Source organism: Tursiops truncatus, chromosome 15 (genome assembly GCF_011762595.2).
Source record: "Tursiops truncatus isolate mTurTru1 chromosome 15, mTurTru1.mat.Y, whole genome shotgun sequence".
Taxonomy (NCBI): Eukaryota; Metazoa; Chordata; class Mammalia; order Artiodactyla; family Delphinidae; genus Tursiops; species Tursiops truncatus.
In genome coordinates this window covers 34,797,967-34,817,002 of record NC_047048.1, presented here as the reverse complement: position 1 = coordinate 34,817,002, position 19,036 = coordinate 34,797,967, and the positions used below count along the sequence as shown (strand labels likewise).

The 19,036-nt window shown below is 46.2% G+C and overlaps 1 protein-coding gene across 2 annotated transcripts in view; it reads right to left on the bottom strand.

The window, feature by feature from the left end:
* The window catches only part of ADCY9 (adenylate cyclase 9), a 188,863-nt gene that overhangs the window by 50,090 nt on the left and 119,737 nt on the right, over positions 1-19,036 (bottom strand). For both annotated transcript variants that reach the window (XR_012326136.1, XM_033839103.2), the window contains one exon: positions 8,746-8,936. Coding sequence is in view for 1 of the 2 variants with exons in the window: in XM_033839103.2 (XP_033694994.1) it covers positions 8,746-8,936 (191 nt within the window). In the remaining variant the exon portion in view is untranslated. The remainder of the gene's footprint in view (positions 1-8,745; positions 8,937-19,036) is intronic.

The following is a 19,036-nucleotide window of genomic DNA, read 5'->3' as shown; positions in this document are numbered from 1 at the left end:
GCACAGTGGGTCAAAGCTACTGTTCTAATGATAGTGGCTGCCACGATGTGGAAATGCCTCAGTGCCCAGGACGTGCCAACGAACACTGTCAGGTCCTTATCCACGCCATGCCCACGGTCTCACGCACCTGATCTCCATTAATCCTCATATCGACGCTGCAAGGCAGAAGTGACTGTCAACAGCGAGGGTCAGACTGTGGGGTTCCTGGCCCCTGACAACCATGCAGTCTCTCTCTGGCCTCCTTTCCTGGCACAAAGAGGACCCAGGAATAATCCTGGCACTCTGATCTCCTCTGCCTTGTTCCCCTGAAGTGACCCAAGCAGTTATGGTCACCTCCTGGTTCCTTTAAGTGGCACCACTGGACACCGGCACCAAGGGGAGCTTCACCAAGACCAGCTAAGGTCTCCAGGACAGAGGACTCTCCGAGCCAAGGAGTGTGCTGGCTGTTGCCTGGGAAACCCGAGATCCCCTGGAGAACAGCCAGGAGCAAACTCTTCATCTTCCCAGATTACCCACGCTTGCTCCCATCTCGGATGTGGGCTCTGGAGGGAAGATTATAACGATTTCTCTAACACGCTTGGGTGCCTTTGCATTTGTTTTTAACACATTTCAACACATACACCCTATATCCTCTTCAGAATACATGACACTGAGCTATAAAATAGTTCTTTCTTCAAGGCTATTTCTCTTCACAAGATAAATCACTTCTAAGCCAACAGCTGTCCTTTTTTCATAACTGTCAAGGGAGGGAGCAGGGAAACCTCTTTTCTGAGAAACGAGGAGGAAACAACATCAGAAAAGTCCTGGTTTGCCTGGTCAGTCTGCTGAACATAACTACTGAGCGAGCTGTCCTCAGACCAGGAGGAACATCCCTTGCTTCCCAAACTTGAAACCCAGGTTGAACATGGCAGACAGGAGCATGTAGCCAGAGCACATATAACCTACTGAGGCCCATTCTGAGTTCTAAGCTCTTTCCTGTATTACTTTGTTTAGTCCTCACAAACACCTAGGAAACAAACGTTGTGAGTAGCCCATTTTACATAAGAGGGAACTGAGGCATAGAGTGAAGGGACTGGCCCAGAGTCACAGTTAGAGAATGGCAGGGGGACAACGTCCTTGACCCCAACCACACATGTGACATCTCTGCGTGAACAGGGACAGCCAGCTGTGTGGGGCAGAGGTCGCCCTGGCTGTGACCTGCCACGGGCAGGCCAGGCACCCACCCCAAGCTAGCGGATCAGCACAGGCATTCACACTCCCAAATAGATGATTTCTGCTAACAAAATCTTAGAGAAAAGTAGAAGCCGGATATTAGAGGAAAATGGGAACGGTAATTATTACAGAAAAAGAAAGGCATCCAGAAGCGATAAGAACAGAAAAGTGGACAGCCTGCGAATACTGGAGGCAAAACAACAAACAAAACACACACCTGTAAAAACCAGGCGCAAAATCTCTAAGCCACAGAGTGTAGAACCACTGAAACCTCAGATTCCTGAGCCCTAAGCGACCTAAGTGAGTTTAATAATCGAGGCTGATAAGGCAAGAAAAGTGTCACCGTGGGGTGGTAAAGTGCCATCAGAAAGTCAAAGGAAGAAGATATTTGGTATTTGGGGAAATTTATTTCATGTGCAGTACTTTACTACCTGATGATGCCAATTAAATGAGCTGGACTAACCTTTCCACTTCAATTCACATGTAATATATAACAATAACAAGCATATTTATATTACACAAAAATAATATAAACATAATATTGTATACATATGTATTAAAATGTTTTATTTTGAAACAAGTTTAGACTTAAACAGAGTGGGAAAGACAGTTCAGATAGTCCCCATACGTCCATCCCAGCTTCCCCTAACATTACTTAGCATCTTATATGAACCGTGGTCCAGTTACCAAAACTAAGAGATTAACACTGGCACGGTACTATTAACCACGCTGCAGATTTTACTCAGATGTCCTTTTCCTGTTCCGGGATCCCATGCACATTTAGTCTCCTCCAGGCTGGGACATTTTTGAAGTGTCCTGGTTAGGTATTTTGTAAAATGTCCTTGAATTTGGATTTGTCTAATGTTTTCTCACGAGATGACTGAGGTTTAGGATTTGAGGGAAGAAACCCACAGAGGCGATATGCCCTTCTCTGCACGTAACACGGGGTAGAGGGTGGTACATGATACCGCTGGTTTTCTTAATTGTGATGCTAACCATCAGCATTTGGTGAAGGTGGGCTCTGCTAGGTTTTCCACTGTCGAGTTACTATTCTTCCCTTTCTTTATTTTTTGGCTGTGCCGCATGGCTTGTGGGATCTCAGTTCCCCAACCAGGGGTTGAACCCTGGGCCATGGCAGTATAAGCCCGGAATCCTAACCACCAGGGAACTTCCTAACTATTCTTCCTTTTAAAATGAATAAATATCTAAGGGGAGATGCTTGGAGGCTATGCAAATGTCCTGTTTCTCCTTAAACTTCTACCTGCTGATTTTAGAATTCAGTGATGGATCTTGCCTGTAGCACTTATTACTGTGATGCTCTAAAGGTGATTTTTCTTTCCCTCACTCCTTCTACAATCTATTAGCTGGAATTCTTCTCTAAGGAAGAGTTGTCAATTTATATGTGATGTGCTTCCTCCTAATTGAAGGAAACACACACACCTCTCAAAATACAGACACAACTTGAAAAGTCCTTTTTAAAAAAACTTACTTTACATCCACATTTCAGAGCCAGCCTTCAGATTACTATTTACTTATTTGTGTTGCAGCTTTATGGAGATATAATTCACGTACCATGCAACTCACTATCTAAAGTCTGTAATTCAGGGCTTCCCTGGTGGTGCAGTGGTTGAGAGTCCACCTGCCGATGCAGAGGACACGGGTTCATGCCCCAGTCCAGGAAGATCCCACATGCCGCGGAGCGGCTGGGCCCATGAGCCATGGCCGCTGAGCCTGCGCGTCCGGAGCCCGTGCTCCGCAACGGGAGAGGCCACAGCAATGAGAGGCACACGTACCGCAAAAAAAAAAAAGTAAAAAAAAAATAAATAAAGTCTACAATTCAATAGTTTTTGGTATAGTCACAGAATTGTGCAACCGTCAACCATCATCACTATCAACTCAGACAACTATTTACAATAAATACTTAATATCTAAACTACACACGCACACAGAGAGAGAGAGATAGAGAAATCTATTACTTTTTCCATCTATAATAAAGTAAAAGGCCCCCTCACTTCCTCAAACTGAACTGACTAAGCCTATTCATAATGATTTTACATACAAATAACAAGGAGATAACAGAAGTGATCATTTTCTTAGAATCATTTAACAAGCCATAGGGACTGTCACAGAAGCGTGTTCCTAGGGCAAGTGACCTCAAAGGGAAAGTATAACCCTTGTGAGACAGGACAGGCCCTCTCTGAATCCCCCCACGTGGGTGCATCCACTTTATCAGCCTCATTACCAATTGTAAACAGGGAGAAACACCCCATGAGCACATGCCCTGGGTTCTGAATAAGGGTTTAAGGCAAACTCACGAAGACCAGCCAAGCAGGTGCATCCCAGGGAGGTCTTTCAGGGATGACATAAGATGCTCTCACAGCTCTTGTGGCTCAATGATTAGGATGGATGTGATAAAACACCATCCACATCTTTGGTTTGCATTTCTTTGCTCTTTGCAAACACGTCAGCCTGGCTATTTTTATTGGCATGCACAGTATCCCTCCATCCGTCACCCACAGGTTCATGATAAATGAGCAGCAGACACCACAGCAGGGCTGGGGCCACACAAAACAGGTTGCACGTGTGCCGTGGCTACATCCCTTACAGCAACGATTAGCTGCAACAACCGAAGGACCCCCTTCAGTTCAGAGCAAACAGGGACCTTCCCGAGAGACTCAGTGACTCCTTGTGGGCGAACCAAACAGCGCCTCCGCCTGCTCCTGTCCTCCCTGCTCCTTCTGCGGTCAGCATCCACCACTCGGTGCGGACCGAGTGAAAGTGCACTACAGGGTCAGCTGAGCTTCTCCAACCCCAGCTTTCGCGGCGTGCCTTCAGTTAATCTTCAGGACAGCCCTGAGAAATTGCCATGTCCCTGTGGCTTACAGCCACGAGGTGACCTGTTCGATCCCAAAGCCAAGGCTTTGAGATGGATCCTCAGCTTTAGGTTCCAGCCTTTCTGAGGCACCCAAGCCACCTTCCGTGACACTGACGTGGCAAGGCCTTGTCTCCTTCCCTGGCTCCCTTCTTGCCTCCTCACCCCAAACCCTCTGATACCTCTGCAGCTCAGCCCAGAGAACTGAGTGCCACCATTCTGGTGGGACTCCCCTCCCCCCAGTATGTGACATCAGGTCCTTCCTGAAGAGCAGCTCTCACGACCAGCCACTCAAAAAGCCAAGGCTTAGGTGTGAAGGGTTCCCTCTGATGTATGACCTCAAGGCCAAAGCCCTTGACCTCTGCCATCACTACTGTTTCTTAGCAGGTCATCATAGTACTCAGACTATTTATGAAATATCAGGTGGCAATTGTCCAGCTGTGAACTAGGAGATAACTTACAGACACACAGGGTACGTGTGCCAGGAGCGGAAAACAAGTGCTTCATGGGCATCACCTTGGTTCTGTCCAGGCTTCCAGTTCAGCCCTCAGCCTAACTCTGCAGAGCTACGTGTCTCTGCGTGTCATTACAAAACTAAAAACATAAGCCAAAAGAAAGTCGTAATTATCTACTACATGCCAGGCACCATGCTGGATCCTTCGGAAAAACTTAAGTTATGTAACAAACGGGCCCTGCATTGAAATAGATCAGAGAAAGGGGCGTAAGAAACATAAGCAAGTATTTCAGGTTGCGTATGTTATAACCAAGCGGTGCAGACTAACTGAATTAAGGCTTCAGAGATGGGGTGGCGGCATCACTAGCTAGAGGAGTCACAGGAAACTAAGAAAGCTGCACGGTGAGAGAAGAGGGGAGTTTATGGAGACAGGGAAGCGATCGCACTGCAGGCGAGAGCAACAGGACCAAGCCTCCGTGGATTCACTCAATGAGAATTTACAGAACACCTTTCTTCTAATTCCTTGGTTCCTTCAAGGAATTAAGGAAACCAAGGCCCTCTAAAACCTAGTTCTCCTGCCGAGTTTATGATTAATCTCTCTGTCCCAAACTTTATTCCCTCTCTTGTCCCCTCTAACCTCAACTGTGTGCTAACTAAACACTCCTCAGCCAGAGTCAGGTGACTAAGACGGCTATCGTCAATAACATCGCTAACGCACTAAACTGCTGTTGCCGATATCACTGTTAAGGTACAAACTCAGGTTTTTTCTCCAGGGTAAGATGAGCAACAGACCCCCCCCCATCCATGGACCACCTGGCCTGAAAATCGTAAACCAGAGACATACTGACTCCCAAAACTACGATTAAGAAATGTCACAGAAATGTCACAACACGATGATTAACCCTAGCTTCACTGTTCTTCCCCCCTTTAACTCAAAGACCAAACTGGAGTGGATCTGAGGCTTGTCTCCCACTCCTTTGCTTGGTGTCCTGAAAATAAACTCTGACTTTGCTGCAGACACCCACTGTCAGAGTAGGCTTTCTGCACTGTGGGCAAAAGAGCCCTTTTGCTTGGTTACAAAACTCCTTCCACTAGATAAGCACACCCCAGAAAGGTACAGCTTGAAAGAAGAAATCTTTGGTCAAGAGGCCAGAGAATGCTGCATACCACTTCCCTCTCTGGAGACCTATCCATGCATGTTAGCATGCTAAAGGCTCTGAGAAGGCCTGCAGTAAAGAAACCATTTCAGTGTTGTTTAACCCATATTGACTTGACCACAGACACTTTTTCCATACTGGACACCCATTTCCATCCTGAGAAACTTCTGTTCAAGGGAACCTGCTTGGGGAATCCTCCTTAGACCAGGCCTCTTCCACTGGTCAGGGCTTCTGGCGCTGGGCGGGGGAGGAGGGAGATGTGGGGAGACAGAAATCCCCATGGGAGTCAACTCTTTGTTGGCTGCAGAGGCAGCAGCAACAAAGCGAAAGAAGTCTGTTGACAAAAAGAGTCAACAGATCCTGGGAAAGGATGAGGAGGAACTCGTCTGTGATCCAGCGAATCAGAACAGCTCACTGTGGTGCAGACAACATGGAGCAACAAACCAGTGGCACACATGAGCCACGTACACGCTTGTGGGATAAATCTACTCAAAGAACCTGGAGCAAGAGACTGCAATTGCACTTTTGTATTGTTCAAAAACTCTTACCTGAGGGAAAGCCTTGTATGTCAGATTATAATCTATGTAATCTTTAAAGGAGACCTCAGTTTTCTGCCTTTCAAGTCTAGGATGACGGTTCATAGCGATTCACTTGGTTCCCCGGTGCTTATGCCTCTCAGCCGCCTGCCCTGGCCCGACCTGCACCCAGGAACCAGGGCCCAGAGCAGGGTTGTGAGGATGGACCCCAAGTGGCAAAGCCTGGCATGGAGACCGGGCCTCCTAACTCCTCATGCTCCTTCCACTCCAACCGTGAATCCCAGGAACCCTATGCTTCAGGGGTGTCCCTCATCTCAGATGTCCTGTTATCCCCCAAACACCATCAAAACACCCCCAAAATTATACTTCATATCCACTCATCTTTCCCTCCTGGAAGGGGCAGAAAGATCCTTTTTTTTTTTTTTCTCAAATTCCTTTTGGTAAACACAGTTAACTTCATAGATCACAAGATTATTTGGAAAATTTATACATGGCAATAGAGTATGCTAAATAGTTTGTTCTTCATTTGCGGTATGCAGGCCTCTTACTGTTGTGGCCTCTCCTGTTGCGGAGTACAGGCTCCGGACCCGCAGGGTCAGTGGCCATGGCTCACGGGACCAGCCGCTCCGCGGCATGTGGGATCTTCCCGGACCGGGGCACGAACCCGCGTCCCCTGCATTGGCAGGCGACTCTCAACCACTGCGCCACCAGGGAAGCCCTGCTAAATAGTTTTTGCCCAACCAGATCAAAAACAAATAAATATATAAATAGGTTTATGACTAGAACAAGACATGTTCCGTCGGGGGGAGAGAAAATCTTCTTAAGCCAATTTAGCACAGAATGTCTGTCATTAACACTGCAGGTGTGTGATACAGTGAGGTCCTCAAGGGCACACACCCTCATGGATAGAAACACACACACACACCACCTAAAGTGGCAGACAAATGCAACAAAACATTTATTTTTGGCTTTGAGCTCTATTTCTCTACTTGACTACAGCTCAGTTGGAAGCCTGAGGAAACAATTTCTCCCCAAATAATAAGGCCGTGTTTGGAAACCATGTTTTTGTTCCCCTCCCCACCTAGCTCTTCCCGGCCCATGTTCAGTGGTAGCCTGTGAGCAGGGGGCTCCTCTTTCTGACTCCTGCAAGACAGCAGCCCAGGCAAAGAGTGCAGGCATTAAGGAAATTTCAGCTACATGCGCTGTTATGCGTGTGCCAGAGAGCACGGGGAAGGACAGGGTCAAATACCCTATCCTCAACAGGTGTGAGTTTACCCTTCCCCGCTAGGGGCCATTGGGTCATGTCTGGAGACCTTGGTTGTCACACTGGTAAGAGAGGGTGCTACTGGCATCTAGTGGGTGTAGGCCAGGGATGCTGTTCAACATCCCACCATGCACAGGATGTCCCCTCCACAAACAGTTCTCTGGCCCAACATGTTGATGGTGTTGAGGCTGAGAAACCCTGCACTAAGTGAACAATGCACACGATGAAAATGATACGTGTGTGTGCTGTCCACAAACCTGAACACAGGAACCGCACACAGTGCCTGGATGAGAGACACCATGAAGTCCAACACAGTGAAATAATCTGGACACTGCAGCCGAGTGCCACATTATGATGCCTTCAGCTGAAGTACCAAGATCGCAAGCTTTCAACTCTGTTAATGATGTGGATAGGCAGGAATGTACTGGATTACAGCCATACCAATAGGCCATCGTCCTGACCAAACATCACTGTGTTATTTGAGAGCACAAAACAGTGAGGTGGAACTGTTTTAACCATCTCTCTCTTTAAAAAAAAAAAAAAAAAGGAAATGGCAAATATTTAAACTGTAAAAATAAATAAGAGGTATCAGTTGGGGAACTAAATCAAATGTGATATCTGAGGAACAACTCACATACCAGAGTGATTTCACATGCCCAGGGTCCATCATGTTAATTCCCTGGTAGTTTATTGGGACAGAAATGCACCCAATATGCAGCCACCAGGAGATCTCTGTCCCAGTGATGAAATATTATAATGTTCTTGGCAAGCCTGCACTCTTCCAATGAGCTACAGCACAAGATTCACCCACACCAACAAGATTTAAAATAATCATAAAACACTGAATTTCAAGAGATGTTTGAGTATTTGAGAAAGTGATCTCTGAAATAAGATACAAACTAGCCCTCCAAGCAAGATGCTGGGAGAATCACCTTTACTCTTATCATTTATTGTTAGCTTTCAGAAATCCCAAAAAACATCATAGGTTGCAGAGAAAGAAAATAGTAACTCAAGTGAGAAGCAACTTTATGCAGTGTAGAAAGAAAATGGAGGTGCATATGTCAAAAAAGCAAAGATATTAAAAATGCAAAATGCTGCTAACTTTATACTAAATTTAAAAATCATAAAAACCAAATGGAAGGGCATTCCAAGTCGTCTGCCACAGACCCGAAGGCTGTTTATTATTTCACATGTTCTACTGCAGAATTAGTATCAAGTTTTAGAAGTAGGAAAAAAAAAAAAAAACTAACCTTAAGGTTATCAAAGGTTTTGACAGTCTGCGCCAAGTCACTGACACTCCCTGGCGATGCTGTCCCCTGTCCCCTAGGGCCTGAGGACACCCGTGAGCCGTCAATGACCTCAAAGCCAGAAAGCAAGGCCTCTGAACAGCTGCAATGAGACTCCTTCGCTCTCTGACCCGCTATCAGGTATGTCTTCAAACCTATGGATAAAAATTACAGTCAGCACAGGTGGACACCAGCGTCGGTCGAAACGCAGCTCCGTCTTGCTCTCTACGCAGGACACGCTCCTAGAAAGTTGAGAGTAAAGTGAAAATGAGAATAGGTCATATTTTACTACTACTCCCATGACCTTTCCAGAGATGCGCAGCCTCAGGGAGAATGACTGCCTCCAAAACACACCATGTATTCACGCTGTGTTTTCTCTGAATGGAGGCTGCACGCTTCATCTTCTGGGGCTGAAACAAGGGTTTAAAAGTCCTTCCTTGGAAGGGTCACGTGGCCTCTTTCTGACGGCAGCAGAGCCCACTGAGTGCGGACCCTATACATTTCTTGGGTTTGTTTCTATCTGTAAATACCAGTCGCCGACATTCATAATGGTCAGTCTAGATGTGAGGGTGACTACAGACCATGTTACCTACGTCAGGGACTGGCAACCACCATGAAAAGGGAGACCAGAATGTGCACCAGCGGGGGAACTAAGCCCTCCCTCGATTCAGACTTAAAAAGTATCTCTTTTCTGTTGGATCCAAACATTCACACGGCAGGAACATCATTTTTTTTTTAATATTTATTTATTTGGTTGCACCAGGTCTTAGTTGTGGCCAGTGGGCTCCTTAGTTGCAGAACGTGGACTCCTTAGTTGCAGCTCCAGGGGTCCTTAGTTGCAGCTTGCCAGCTCCTTAGTTGTGGCACTAACTGTTAGTTGTGGCATGCATGTGGGATCTAGTTCCCTGACCAGGGATTGAACCCAGGCCCCCTGCACTGGGAGTGCGGAGTCTTATCCACTGCGCCACCAGGGAAGTCCCAGAACATCAGCTTTTTGTCAAGCTGCAGTCTATGTGAATTTTATTCTCTCACAAAATCCCCACTGTAAAAAAAAGTTGGTTAAATGGACTATTAACCTACAACTTTACAATCCCCATTAAAGGCTGAAGTAACAATATATGCTATAGTGTTAAGGAGCTGTAACAGGTGGGCTGGGCCCTGCTCCTGGTGTACAGGACCATCTGCTGGGAGGTGAGTAAGGAGCAGCTTTTCCAGACGGAACTCAAGGGCTTTCTGAAAAAGAAGCAAGCCTTATTTAAAGAAATCCATTGTTAGTCCTTACTGGAATTTAACCAGACTACGAATTTATGAAAGGGAGTGACAACGTGATTTATTCAATAAACATTTATTTTAGGCCTGGTGTATGCTGTACACAGAGAATAAAACCAGAACAAAGCAGGATTCCCATCTTAAGGAGTTTAAGCTTCAGCAGAAGGTGGTAGAGAAAAGCCATCATGGGACTTCCCTGGCGGTCCAGTGGTTAAGACTTCGCCTTCCAATGCAGGGGGTGCAGGTTCCATCCCTGGTCGGGGAGCTAAGATCCCACATGCCACGTGGCCGAAAAACCAAAACATAAAACAGAAGCAATATTGTAACACGCTGAATAAAGAATTTAAAAATGGCCCATGTCAAAAAAAATCTTAAAAAAATAAAAGACTCTATACGCTATCTAAGAAAATAAAGTACATTTAAAAACAAAAAAGAGGGCTTCCCTGGTGGCGCAGTGGTTGATAGTCCGCTTGCCAATGCAGGGGACACGGGTTCGTGCCCCGGTTGGGCAAGATCCCACATGCCGTGGAGCGGCTGGGCCCGTGAGCCATGGCCGCTGAGCCCGCGCGTCCGGAGCCTGTGCTCCGCAACAGGAGAGGCCACAACAGCGAGAGGCCCATGTACCGCAAAAAAAAAAAAAAAAGAAAAAAAAAGAGGTGACATGTGACTACACTGCTGGATTCATACAGTTTCTCGCACTCAGTACATATTTAATAAATGCTCTAAAATTAATTAAGCACATAACCCTGGGACTACTTAATCAATAATCCTTAATCATTTTATAATTAAACCACCATTTCATCACTTTATCTTTCATCCTCTCCCTCCCTCCTTATAAAATACTGTATAGCATATGTTTTTAGGTCAGCAGTTCAGAGAATTTGGCAAGAGTCACAGGACACCTAGAGACATCCAGGAGTGTAGCCAAATCACAGGTGGGATCCAAAGACTAAGATAAATAATTTTAGATGCTAACTGACCCCAAAGGAGATTGCTAAATGCTCACTCTTAACTAAGGTCCTGAACTTCCATGTATTTTTTCCAACCAAAAATATACATCCCAAATGATATATAGGATCAATCACAATTCTGACTAGCTACGTGTATAAACTTGAAAGGGAAGCGTGAACTAGAATACAACAGAAGGGTAAAAGCAGCTTTGCGTGAATTTCTCAGACTCTGTTACAGAAAACACTGAACTGATTTTATCACTTCGCCTTGGGAGAGTCAGAAAACACAAGCTCTGTGGGCTGAGGAGAGAAAAGCCCTATTTCTGACCTGCCGTGGCATCTCATCCCTGGCTTCACCCAACCAGGGCATGAAGTGGCCTGGTCCCTGGAGCTGCTGTAACTAGTCCCTCTCGAACTCCCGGGTGTGGCAGGTAAGTCACCTGCAGCGGGTGGGAAGCGGGGCCCAGAGAGTACCCGCAGCTGCTGCAGGGACTGCCTTGGGGAACAGACAAAGGAAGGGCAGTTTTTGGATTGCAGGGGTGAGGAGCTGAGGCTGCAGGGGAAGGTTTTCCGTTGTGTCTGTAGCTGGCCCTGACCCCAGAACTGCATTCCCATGGGGAGGCCGGCAGCTCGGGGCTCCCCTGCCCGGGGCTCTGCACCCCTGGGCCCTGCTCCCAGTCAGCTCTCTCACACCCAGGAGGGGTCCTCAGTCAGGGAACCACTTATCCCTTCCCTGTATGGCTCCTCGGGCAAGAACAGGTGAAGGAGGCCTTTCCTGGAGGCATGACAACTACAGCAGAGAAAGGGCTGAGCCTCCAGCCCCGCAGGGCCATGAATACATGATGATGATGCAGCCAGTCCTCCAAGCAGCAGTGCGCCCTCCACCTGGGCATGGAGCCAGCTCTGCAGCACAGGCTCTGATGCCTCCCTTGGGGTGGGCACCCCTGAGGTTTGTCGTTGCTGCTTTGAATTGTGACTACTGAGTTGCCACTCATTGCTCAAACATTTATTAAATGCCTCTGTTTACCATGCACTGTGAGGGTGCTGAGGGGACAAGCGTGAACATGGCAGCCGTGACCCTCCCTGTACAGGGCGGCTCCTGCAGGGGGATCTCGGCAGCAAGTGGGTACGCCTACCTGGTCCAGGACCAGGAAGCACAGGAGGGTGTATCTCACGAAGACTCAGAGGTTTGAGAAGGCCTCCTGGGTGAAGTCCCCTCCACGTTGAGGGTTACAAGATGAGGAGAGGCCAGCCCAGTGAAGGCCACCAGGACCAGGGGCTGGGACAGCATGGTCAGGCTGTGGGTGTCACCAGAATAGTCGATGAACCAGACTCCAGAAAGGGAGCCTTTAGCAGGGAGAGTGGAGGGATGGAGGTGAGTGTTGTGTGGCTGGAACAGAGAACATGTTCGGGGCGGCAGGGGGTGGGGAGGGGGCAGAGAGGAGCTGAAGTCCGTGCAGGGCACCAGGGAGACCAGCTCCAGGAGCCTTCGCTCTGGGGGCAACAGGGGTGAGGAGGAGTAACGAGCAGGCACCAGGCTGAGGAAAGGCCAGGGAGCCCTGGAAACTCCAGTCACAAGTGGGTGGTGAGGGAGTCAAGGGACAAGGGAGGTGGGAAATAATGGTGAAACCTACTCCTTCTGAATTGCGGGGGCAACAGGCAAGGCTTCCACAGCAAGCACGAGTGTGATGGGTAAGGGCATGTGGCTTCCAGGGAGAAGCCCTGGGATTCAGGCTCTGTCCCTCCTAAACGTGTGATGCAGTAAGATACTTCATGGCTCCACCTCTCACTAAGAACAGGACTCACCCCACAGGGCTGACTCGAGGATTAAATGATTAACACACATGAGGCCTTCATGGCAGTACCTGGCGCACAGTAAAAACTCAGTAACGTTAGCTATTATTCTCAACGTGGGTGTTTGACCTGCTTATCGCTGGGAGTCTTTTTTATGCTCCTTCTATGTACAAAAGCATTTGCAGGATTGTTAAATCAATAACTGCTCCACATTTGTTCCTAACTTGAATTTTTCTTTGGGGGGCTCCTAACAATCAACCTGTATTAGTAACACAATGCGAGTGTTCCAAAGGACAAACGCACAGATGTGTCCATGGCAAGCAAAAAATCGGTGAACAAATTAAGCAACTTTTTTTATGCTTTAATATGGAAAGTTAGATTTAAAGTGAAATGTTTTGCCAAAACTGGAGTGATATCAGTAATGATAAAGTCAGACCGGATATGAAAGGTCCCAGGGAACGTATCAGGGCCGGGTGACTGGCTGCAGTCAGGAGAGGTCATAAGACATAAGGATTTAATGAGTAACTACACACATGGACCTTGGGGTCCAAGTTCGTTAGAATGGCTTTTAGAGCAGAAAGTCAAAATAAGGCAGCTAGATTATTTATTTCATTAAGTATAGTGTAAACAGGAGAACAATTAATAAGGTTTCTTATATTCTTTCCTGGTAATTGACTTTAAACCTCACTGGCACGGATGCCTTTCATTGGCTTAATTTCACAGCAGGTGGAGAAGTGGGGAAGACGGTTCCCATAAGCTCCTGTCTCACGGAGGCGTCGTCTGCAGCTATGTGTGCCCGGGAGGCTGACGTGGTTAACAGTCTTAACTATAGCATCAATTCTTTGACGAGAAAAACTGAGCCTTGCACCCAACTTGTGTTTAGTTTTCGTGAGCTGAGCGTAATTTGAGTGAGTGCCAAAGTCCATTTTGGAAAAGAAAGACTATTCTGGCCTTCTTATCACTGTATTTTTCTGCAGAACTCTTGCTTTGGAGGGTGATACCCTCAATCCAAGAACCAAGGGCCTAAGTGTCAACCCAACAGAAAGAGAATAATCAGGAAGGAAAGAATGTCTGCAGGTGTGTTGGGAGTTAGCAGAGTGACATAGCAAACGCCTGGGAGCTTGCATCACTGATGATCTGAAACAATCAATATAAGGGAGGCAACCAGTTTGGGCCGGTTCACAAATCAAAGGGTCTAAAAACTTATTCACTTTGTAATGAATTTTTCCTTCTAATGATATCTGTAATGGCCGAGTAGCATGAGGATTATTTAAATGAAAATGTAGTCACTCAATACGGAAAATAAAGATTAAAAGCGTTCAATCTTAATCTACCAAATGACCAGGGCCTAAAAACTATAGATATGATATTTCATAATTGTCTATTGCTTCTGCTTAGGAAGACCAAAAGTTCTCGTGGAAAAAAAAAAAAAAGCATTTTCCACCTTGTTAACATCAAAACACTCTGGATGGGCCTAAGTCCTCTCTGCTCCTATGTGAAACAATTAATCACACGGAGGTGATCCGTCCTGGTTGTCCCAACACTTGACAATAAATCACAAGTTCCAACAGCAAATGGCTGTGGGTGAAACTTAACCTTCTTCTTAAAAAGTGAAGTCCCAAACAGTAAAATACGAGACAGACTAACCCAAGCAGGTGAAAGAAACAAAGGGTGGGCACCACGCCTGAGTGGCTTGATCTTGACTACACCTTTAGCCTAACCAACCGACTCTTTCAAGAACATGCACGTGCGCACGCCCACCCCACAGCTGCTCCTGTGGCAGGCGTCCTCTGCACCAGCCTCCATCTCTCTGCAGGAACAGGTACATGTCACGGCCAAAGGTGAGTGACTGGGCAGTCACCTCGTGACCACGTTCCCCTGAGCTGTCTTCTTCTGAACTTTCCTACTTGACATGAATAAGGGCTACCCTGCTCAATGCTCAGACCTAATGCTGGGAGAGTCCAGTGTAGCTGCCTTCAAAGACCCACTCCTCCCATCTCTAAAACACTCCCAAATTAGGGTTTAATACCCAGGCCTTCAAAAACTACGAAACGAGTTCTTTGAAAGGTAGCATTTGGCTGTTTATGCAAACAGTCTGCCGGGTACTAACCAACTCATTTATTCATTGGCTCATTCACACATTCACTTACCCAGCAAATGAAACATTTATTGAGTACCTACTAAGGGTGAGGACCTGGGCTGAGTGTTGAAAGAAATGGATAGGAAAAAGGAATGCTCTGGTGTTAGCAACAGTGCGGACGAAAACCGTGACCCAAAATGGAAATACCAGTCACCTAATCATGACCCCATTTCAAAGGGCTGCTGTGAGGATTAAATGAGTTAATGCTTTTCCTTAGAGCATCTTCAGGAACACTCAGGAGTAACTCAGAGTAGACTGAGGAAGGGCATGAAGTAATGCTCATAAAGAATTACATGGGAGGATGGGAGGATGGGAGGCTGGCAGTGAGGGAGAGAACAATGAGTAAGTGATGACGCATCGACAAGAAGAGAGAATCATGTGAAGTCAAGTCTGTGTGCTGGCGGGATGTTCGCAAGTGACAAAAGGCGTTTTTACAGTGAGTTTTAGAAAACAAAAGGAAAGTGAAGGTCTATGATAACTATCTTGGAATACTGTATACAACAGAGTTGAAATAATCAGAAGAGACTATGAAACAAGACAGCTAGAAGGAAGGGTGTCGGGAATTGAGACGGACTAACAACTAATAAACTGTTATTCACCAAATGTTAACCCAGAGAGTGGTCATCAGACACAAGACAGCACATCAGGTCACATCTGGAGCAATTACAGGAGGAGCCACAGACCGTATTCTTTTCCCTGGAGAATTGTGAAATAATAGTTAATTTTAAGATTTTAATTTAAGTTAAACTAACAGTTTAAAAATTAATAATTAGGGGGCTTCCCTGGTGGCGCAGTGGTTGAGAGTCCGCCTGCCGATGCAGGGGACATGGGTTCGTGCCCCGGTCTGGGAGGATCCCACATGCCGCTGAGCAGCTGGGGCCGTGAGCCATGGCCGCTGAGCCTGTGCGTCCGGAGCCTCTGCTCCACAGCAGGAGAGGCCACAACAGTGAGAGGCCCGCGTACCGCAAAACAAAAAAAAAAATTAATAATTAGGGACTTCCCTGGTGGCGTAGTGGTTAAGAATCCACCTGCCAATGCAGGGGACACGGGTTTGAGCCCTGCTCTGGGAAGATCCCACATGCCATGGAGCAACTAAGCCCGTGTGCCACAACTACTGAGCCTGCGCTCTAGAGCCCACGAGCCACAACTACTGAGCCCACGTGCCACAACTACTGAAGCCTGCGCGCCTAGAGCCCGTGTTCCGCAACAGGAGAAGCCACCCGCGCACCACAACAAAGAGTAGCCCCTGCTCGCTGTAACTAGGGAAAGCCCGCACGCAGCAATGAAGACCCAATGCAACCATAAATAAATAAAATTTTTAATTAATAATTAATTTTAAGAGTGGCAGATTTATGTACAGGATAGACAATGGAAAACAGATTCTAGAAAGAAGATAAATGAAAGACTCAATTTTAAAATCTGGGAATAGGTGGCAGCTAAATAATTGAAAAATGAAACCAAAAAAAAGGGAATACATCAAAAATAGAAATAAAGCTATAGGATGCTATGTGAAAGAAGCCAGTCACAAAAGGCCACATACTACATAATTCCATTGATATGAAATGTCCAGAATAGGCAAAAATCCACAGACACAGAAAGTAGCTAAGTGGTTGCCAGAGGTTTGGGGGTTGAGGGATGGGGAGCAATTGTTAATGGTACAGGGTTCCTTTAAGGAGTGATGAAAATATTCTAAAATTAGACTGTGGTGATGGTTGCACAACTGTGAATACTCTAAAAACCACTGACTTACATACTTTGGAAGCATGAACTGTACAGTACGTTAATTATACCTCAATAAAGCTGTTTTTAAAAAATAAAACAAAACTATGCAAAGATCAAGATGTAACAGTCCTGAGATTTAGAGGACAAATGAAAAAAAAAAACAGTATGAAATACACTATCCTTGGGAATTCAAAGTAAAGGAGTGGGCAGTAGCAGGTAAAAGAAAAATGTTTCAAATAAAGGCTTGGAAATAGATAATGTAGTAGAGCTAGGATGGAAAAATATATAAATAAGAAATAAGGCTAAATAACCTTGAAGAACTAAAAATTCAACATGGCATGAGTTCAGAAGTCTGGGAGAGATTAAACAAAACAAAACAAAAGTTTGACTTTCAGGAGATATCTCCAAGAATCATCAAATTAGCAACACTCACTGCTGCAGGCTAGTCCAGAAGAGCTGGCCCGACACCCAGGCTGTCTTCCTAGATCACCAACGCGATTCCCCCCCAGATGACAAGCGCTCACTGCGCTGCACAGCAAGGCTGCCAGAGCACCAGGGCTGCAGCCTCGCTGCAACACAGTAGAGGCGGGGTTCTCCTAGCTGCCCCAGTACTGCTGCTCCCCTCTCACCCACCAGGACTTTCACCTGCAAAGGGCAGGGGCACCACCACCAGCGACACTTCCTGGGAGCATCTTTAGATGGGAAGAAAGGCAACATAGACAACCTCACCTGGAAACTTCATATTATGCAAAACAAAAACAAAAACAAAACCCACAACTCTTACCATTCCTGACTAGCCTTTCCTGGGAGTAACCGCGCCTTTACCACCTGTTCCTTCGTGGAAATGTTTATCCAGACTCTGGCTGGCTCCCAAATCACATTTCCAGCACAGTCACACGCTTGCTGCAAATTTCCTCACTTTCCAAGTCAACCAGTTTTCAGGTCACATCAAAGTTTTCTCTCTTTTGATGAGTGCTTTGCATACTGGCTGGAACACTGCCAGAAACAATTTCCCAAACTGCATTTTCTTGTTCCCATAGGCAGACTTGCTCGAGCCATAGAACTGGGAAACCCAAACCTCTCCTTTCTGACCAAGAAGCAATATCTTCTTAGATATCTCGTTTCTCTAATTTCATTTCAGCATTGGAGGTGGTCTTTCTTTCTTAGACCTTTTTCAGGAGAATGAAAGCTGTGTTTGTGTGGTATGTTCTTAAGAACCTGAAAAGTGTTGCTGGGCATCAAACAAGAAGTCGAGGGCCCATCCCTTCACTCGGGGTCACCGGCCGGGTGGTCCCCTCTCCCTCTCTAGCCTCACACTGTAATTCATGCCACAAGAAAATCACAGCTATGTTGTAGACTCTCGCAGAAGCAAAACTGAAAGTGAAACCAAGGCAGTGAGTAGTGAGTGCCCACATATGAGAAGAGGTCGAGGGACGGTCCAGGGGGCACATCGACATGCAGAGATGTGACATATAAAAATGTGACCTGGGTCTGCAGTCAACAGCCCCTCATTCGCAAGAAGCGGGTGGATGAGTCTTGAGGAGTCCCCCGTCTAAAGGCAGAGAGTGAGGAAGACCCTAAAGGAGAGGCAGATGTGGGCAGAAGGCCAGGGATTCAGACTCCCCAGGAAGGAAGGGCAGACACTCCAGCAAGCAGGTCCCTGCCCCGTAGAGGTGCTGGCCCCAAACCACATAGCTGAGTACTTGGAGAGAAGGAGGCATGAAGCGCACCTAGTATCACAGGGAAAGAAACAAGAAAAAAACGAAGTGTTATTCTGAATAACACTAGACCACGTTAAAAACACAGAAATACAGCTTGAGGAGCTAATGTAAAATGTGGTAACAACAGCTGATAACACTGTATTATATAACTGAAATCTACTAAGTGAATAGAACTTAGATGTTTCCACCAGAAAATAAAAAAAGATAAATACCTGAGATGATGAATGTGTTAATTAACTAGATGAGGGAATCCTTTCACAATGTATACATATATCAAATCACAATCCACACTTTAAATAACTTACAATTTTATTTGTCAATTATAACTCAATAAAACTGAAAAATTTTACAGAAAAAAACACAGAAATACACCAAAATATTAACAGGGCAACAGGATTATGGAAATTCACTTTCTATATTGAATCTTCTTATTTATGTTTAAAATAAGCATAAAGTTTTAAACTTATTACAAAACATTTTAGACATAGAAACATGTAAGGATAAGTAAGCTCAAGACTCGGAGTCCCTCCAGTCTAAGGAACAGATGGTTGCCTGTACCATCCAGGTTCCCTGCAGGCCTTCCCCACCATACCCCACCTCCCGCACAGAGCACAGAACTATCCAGAACGCCACGGCCACAGGCTCCTCCCCACGTGTTT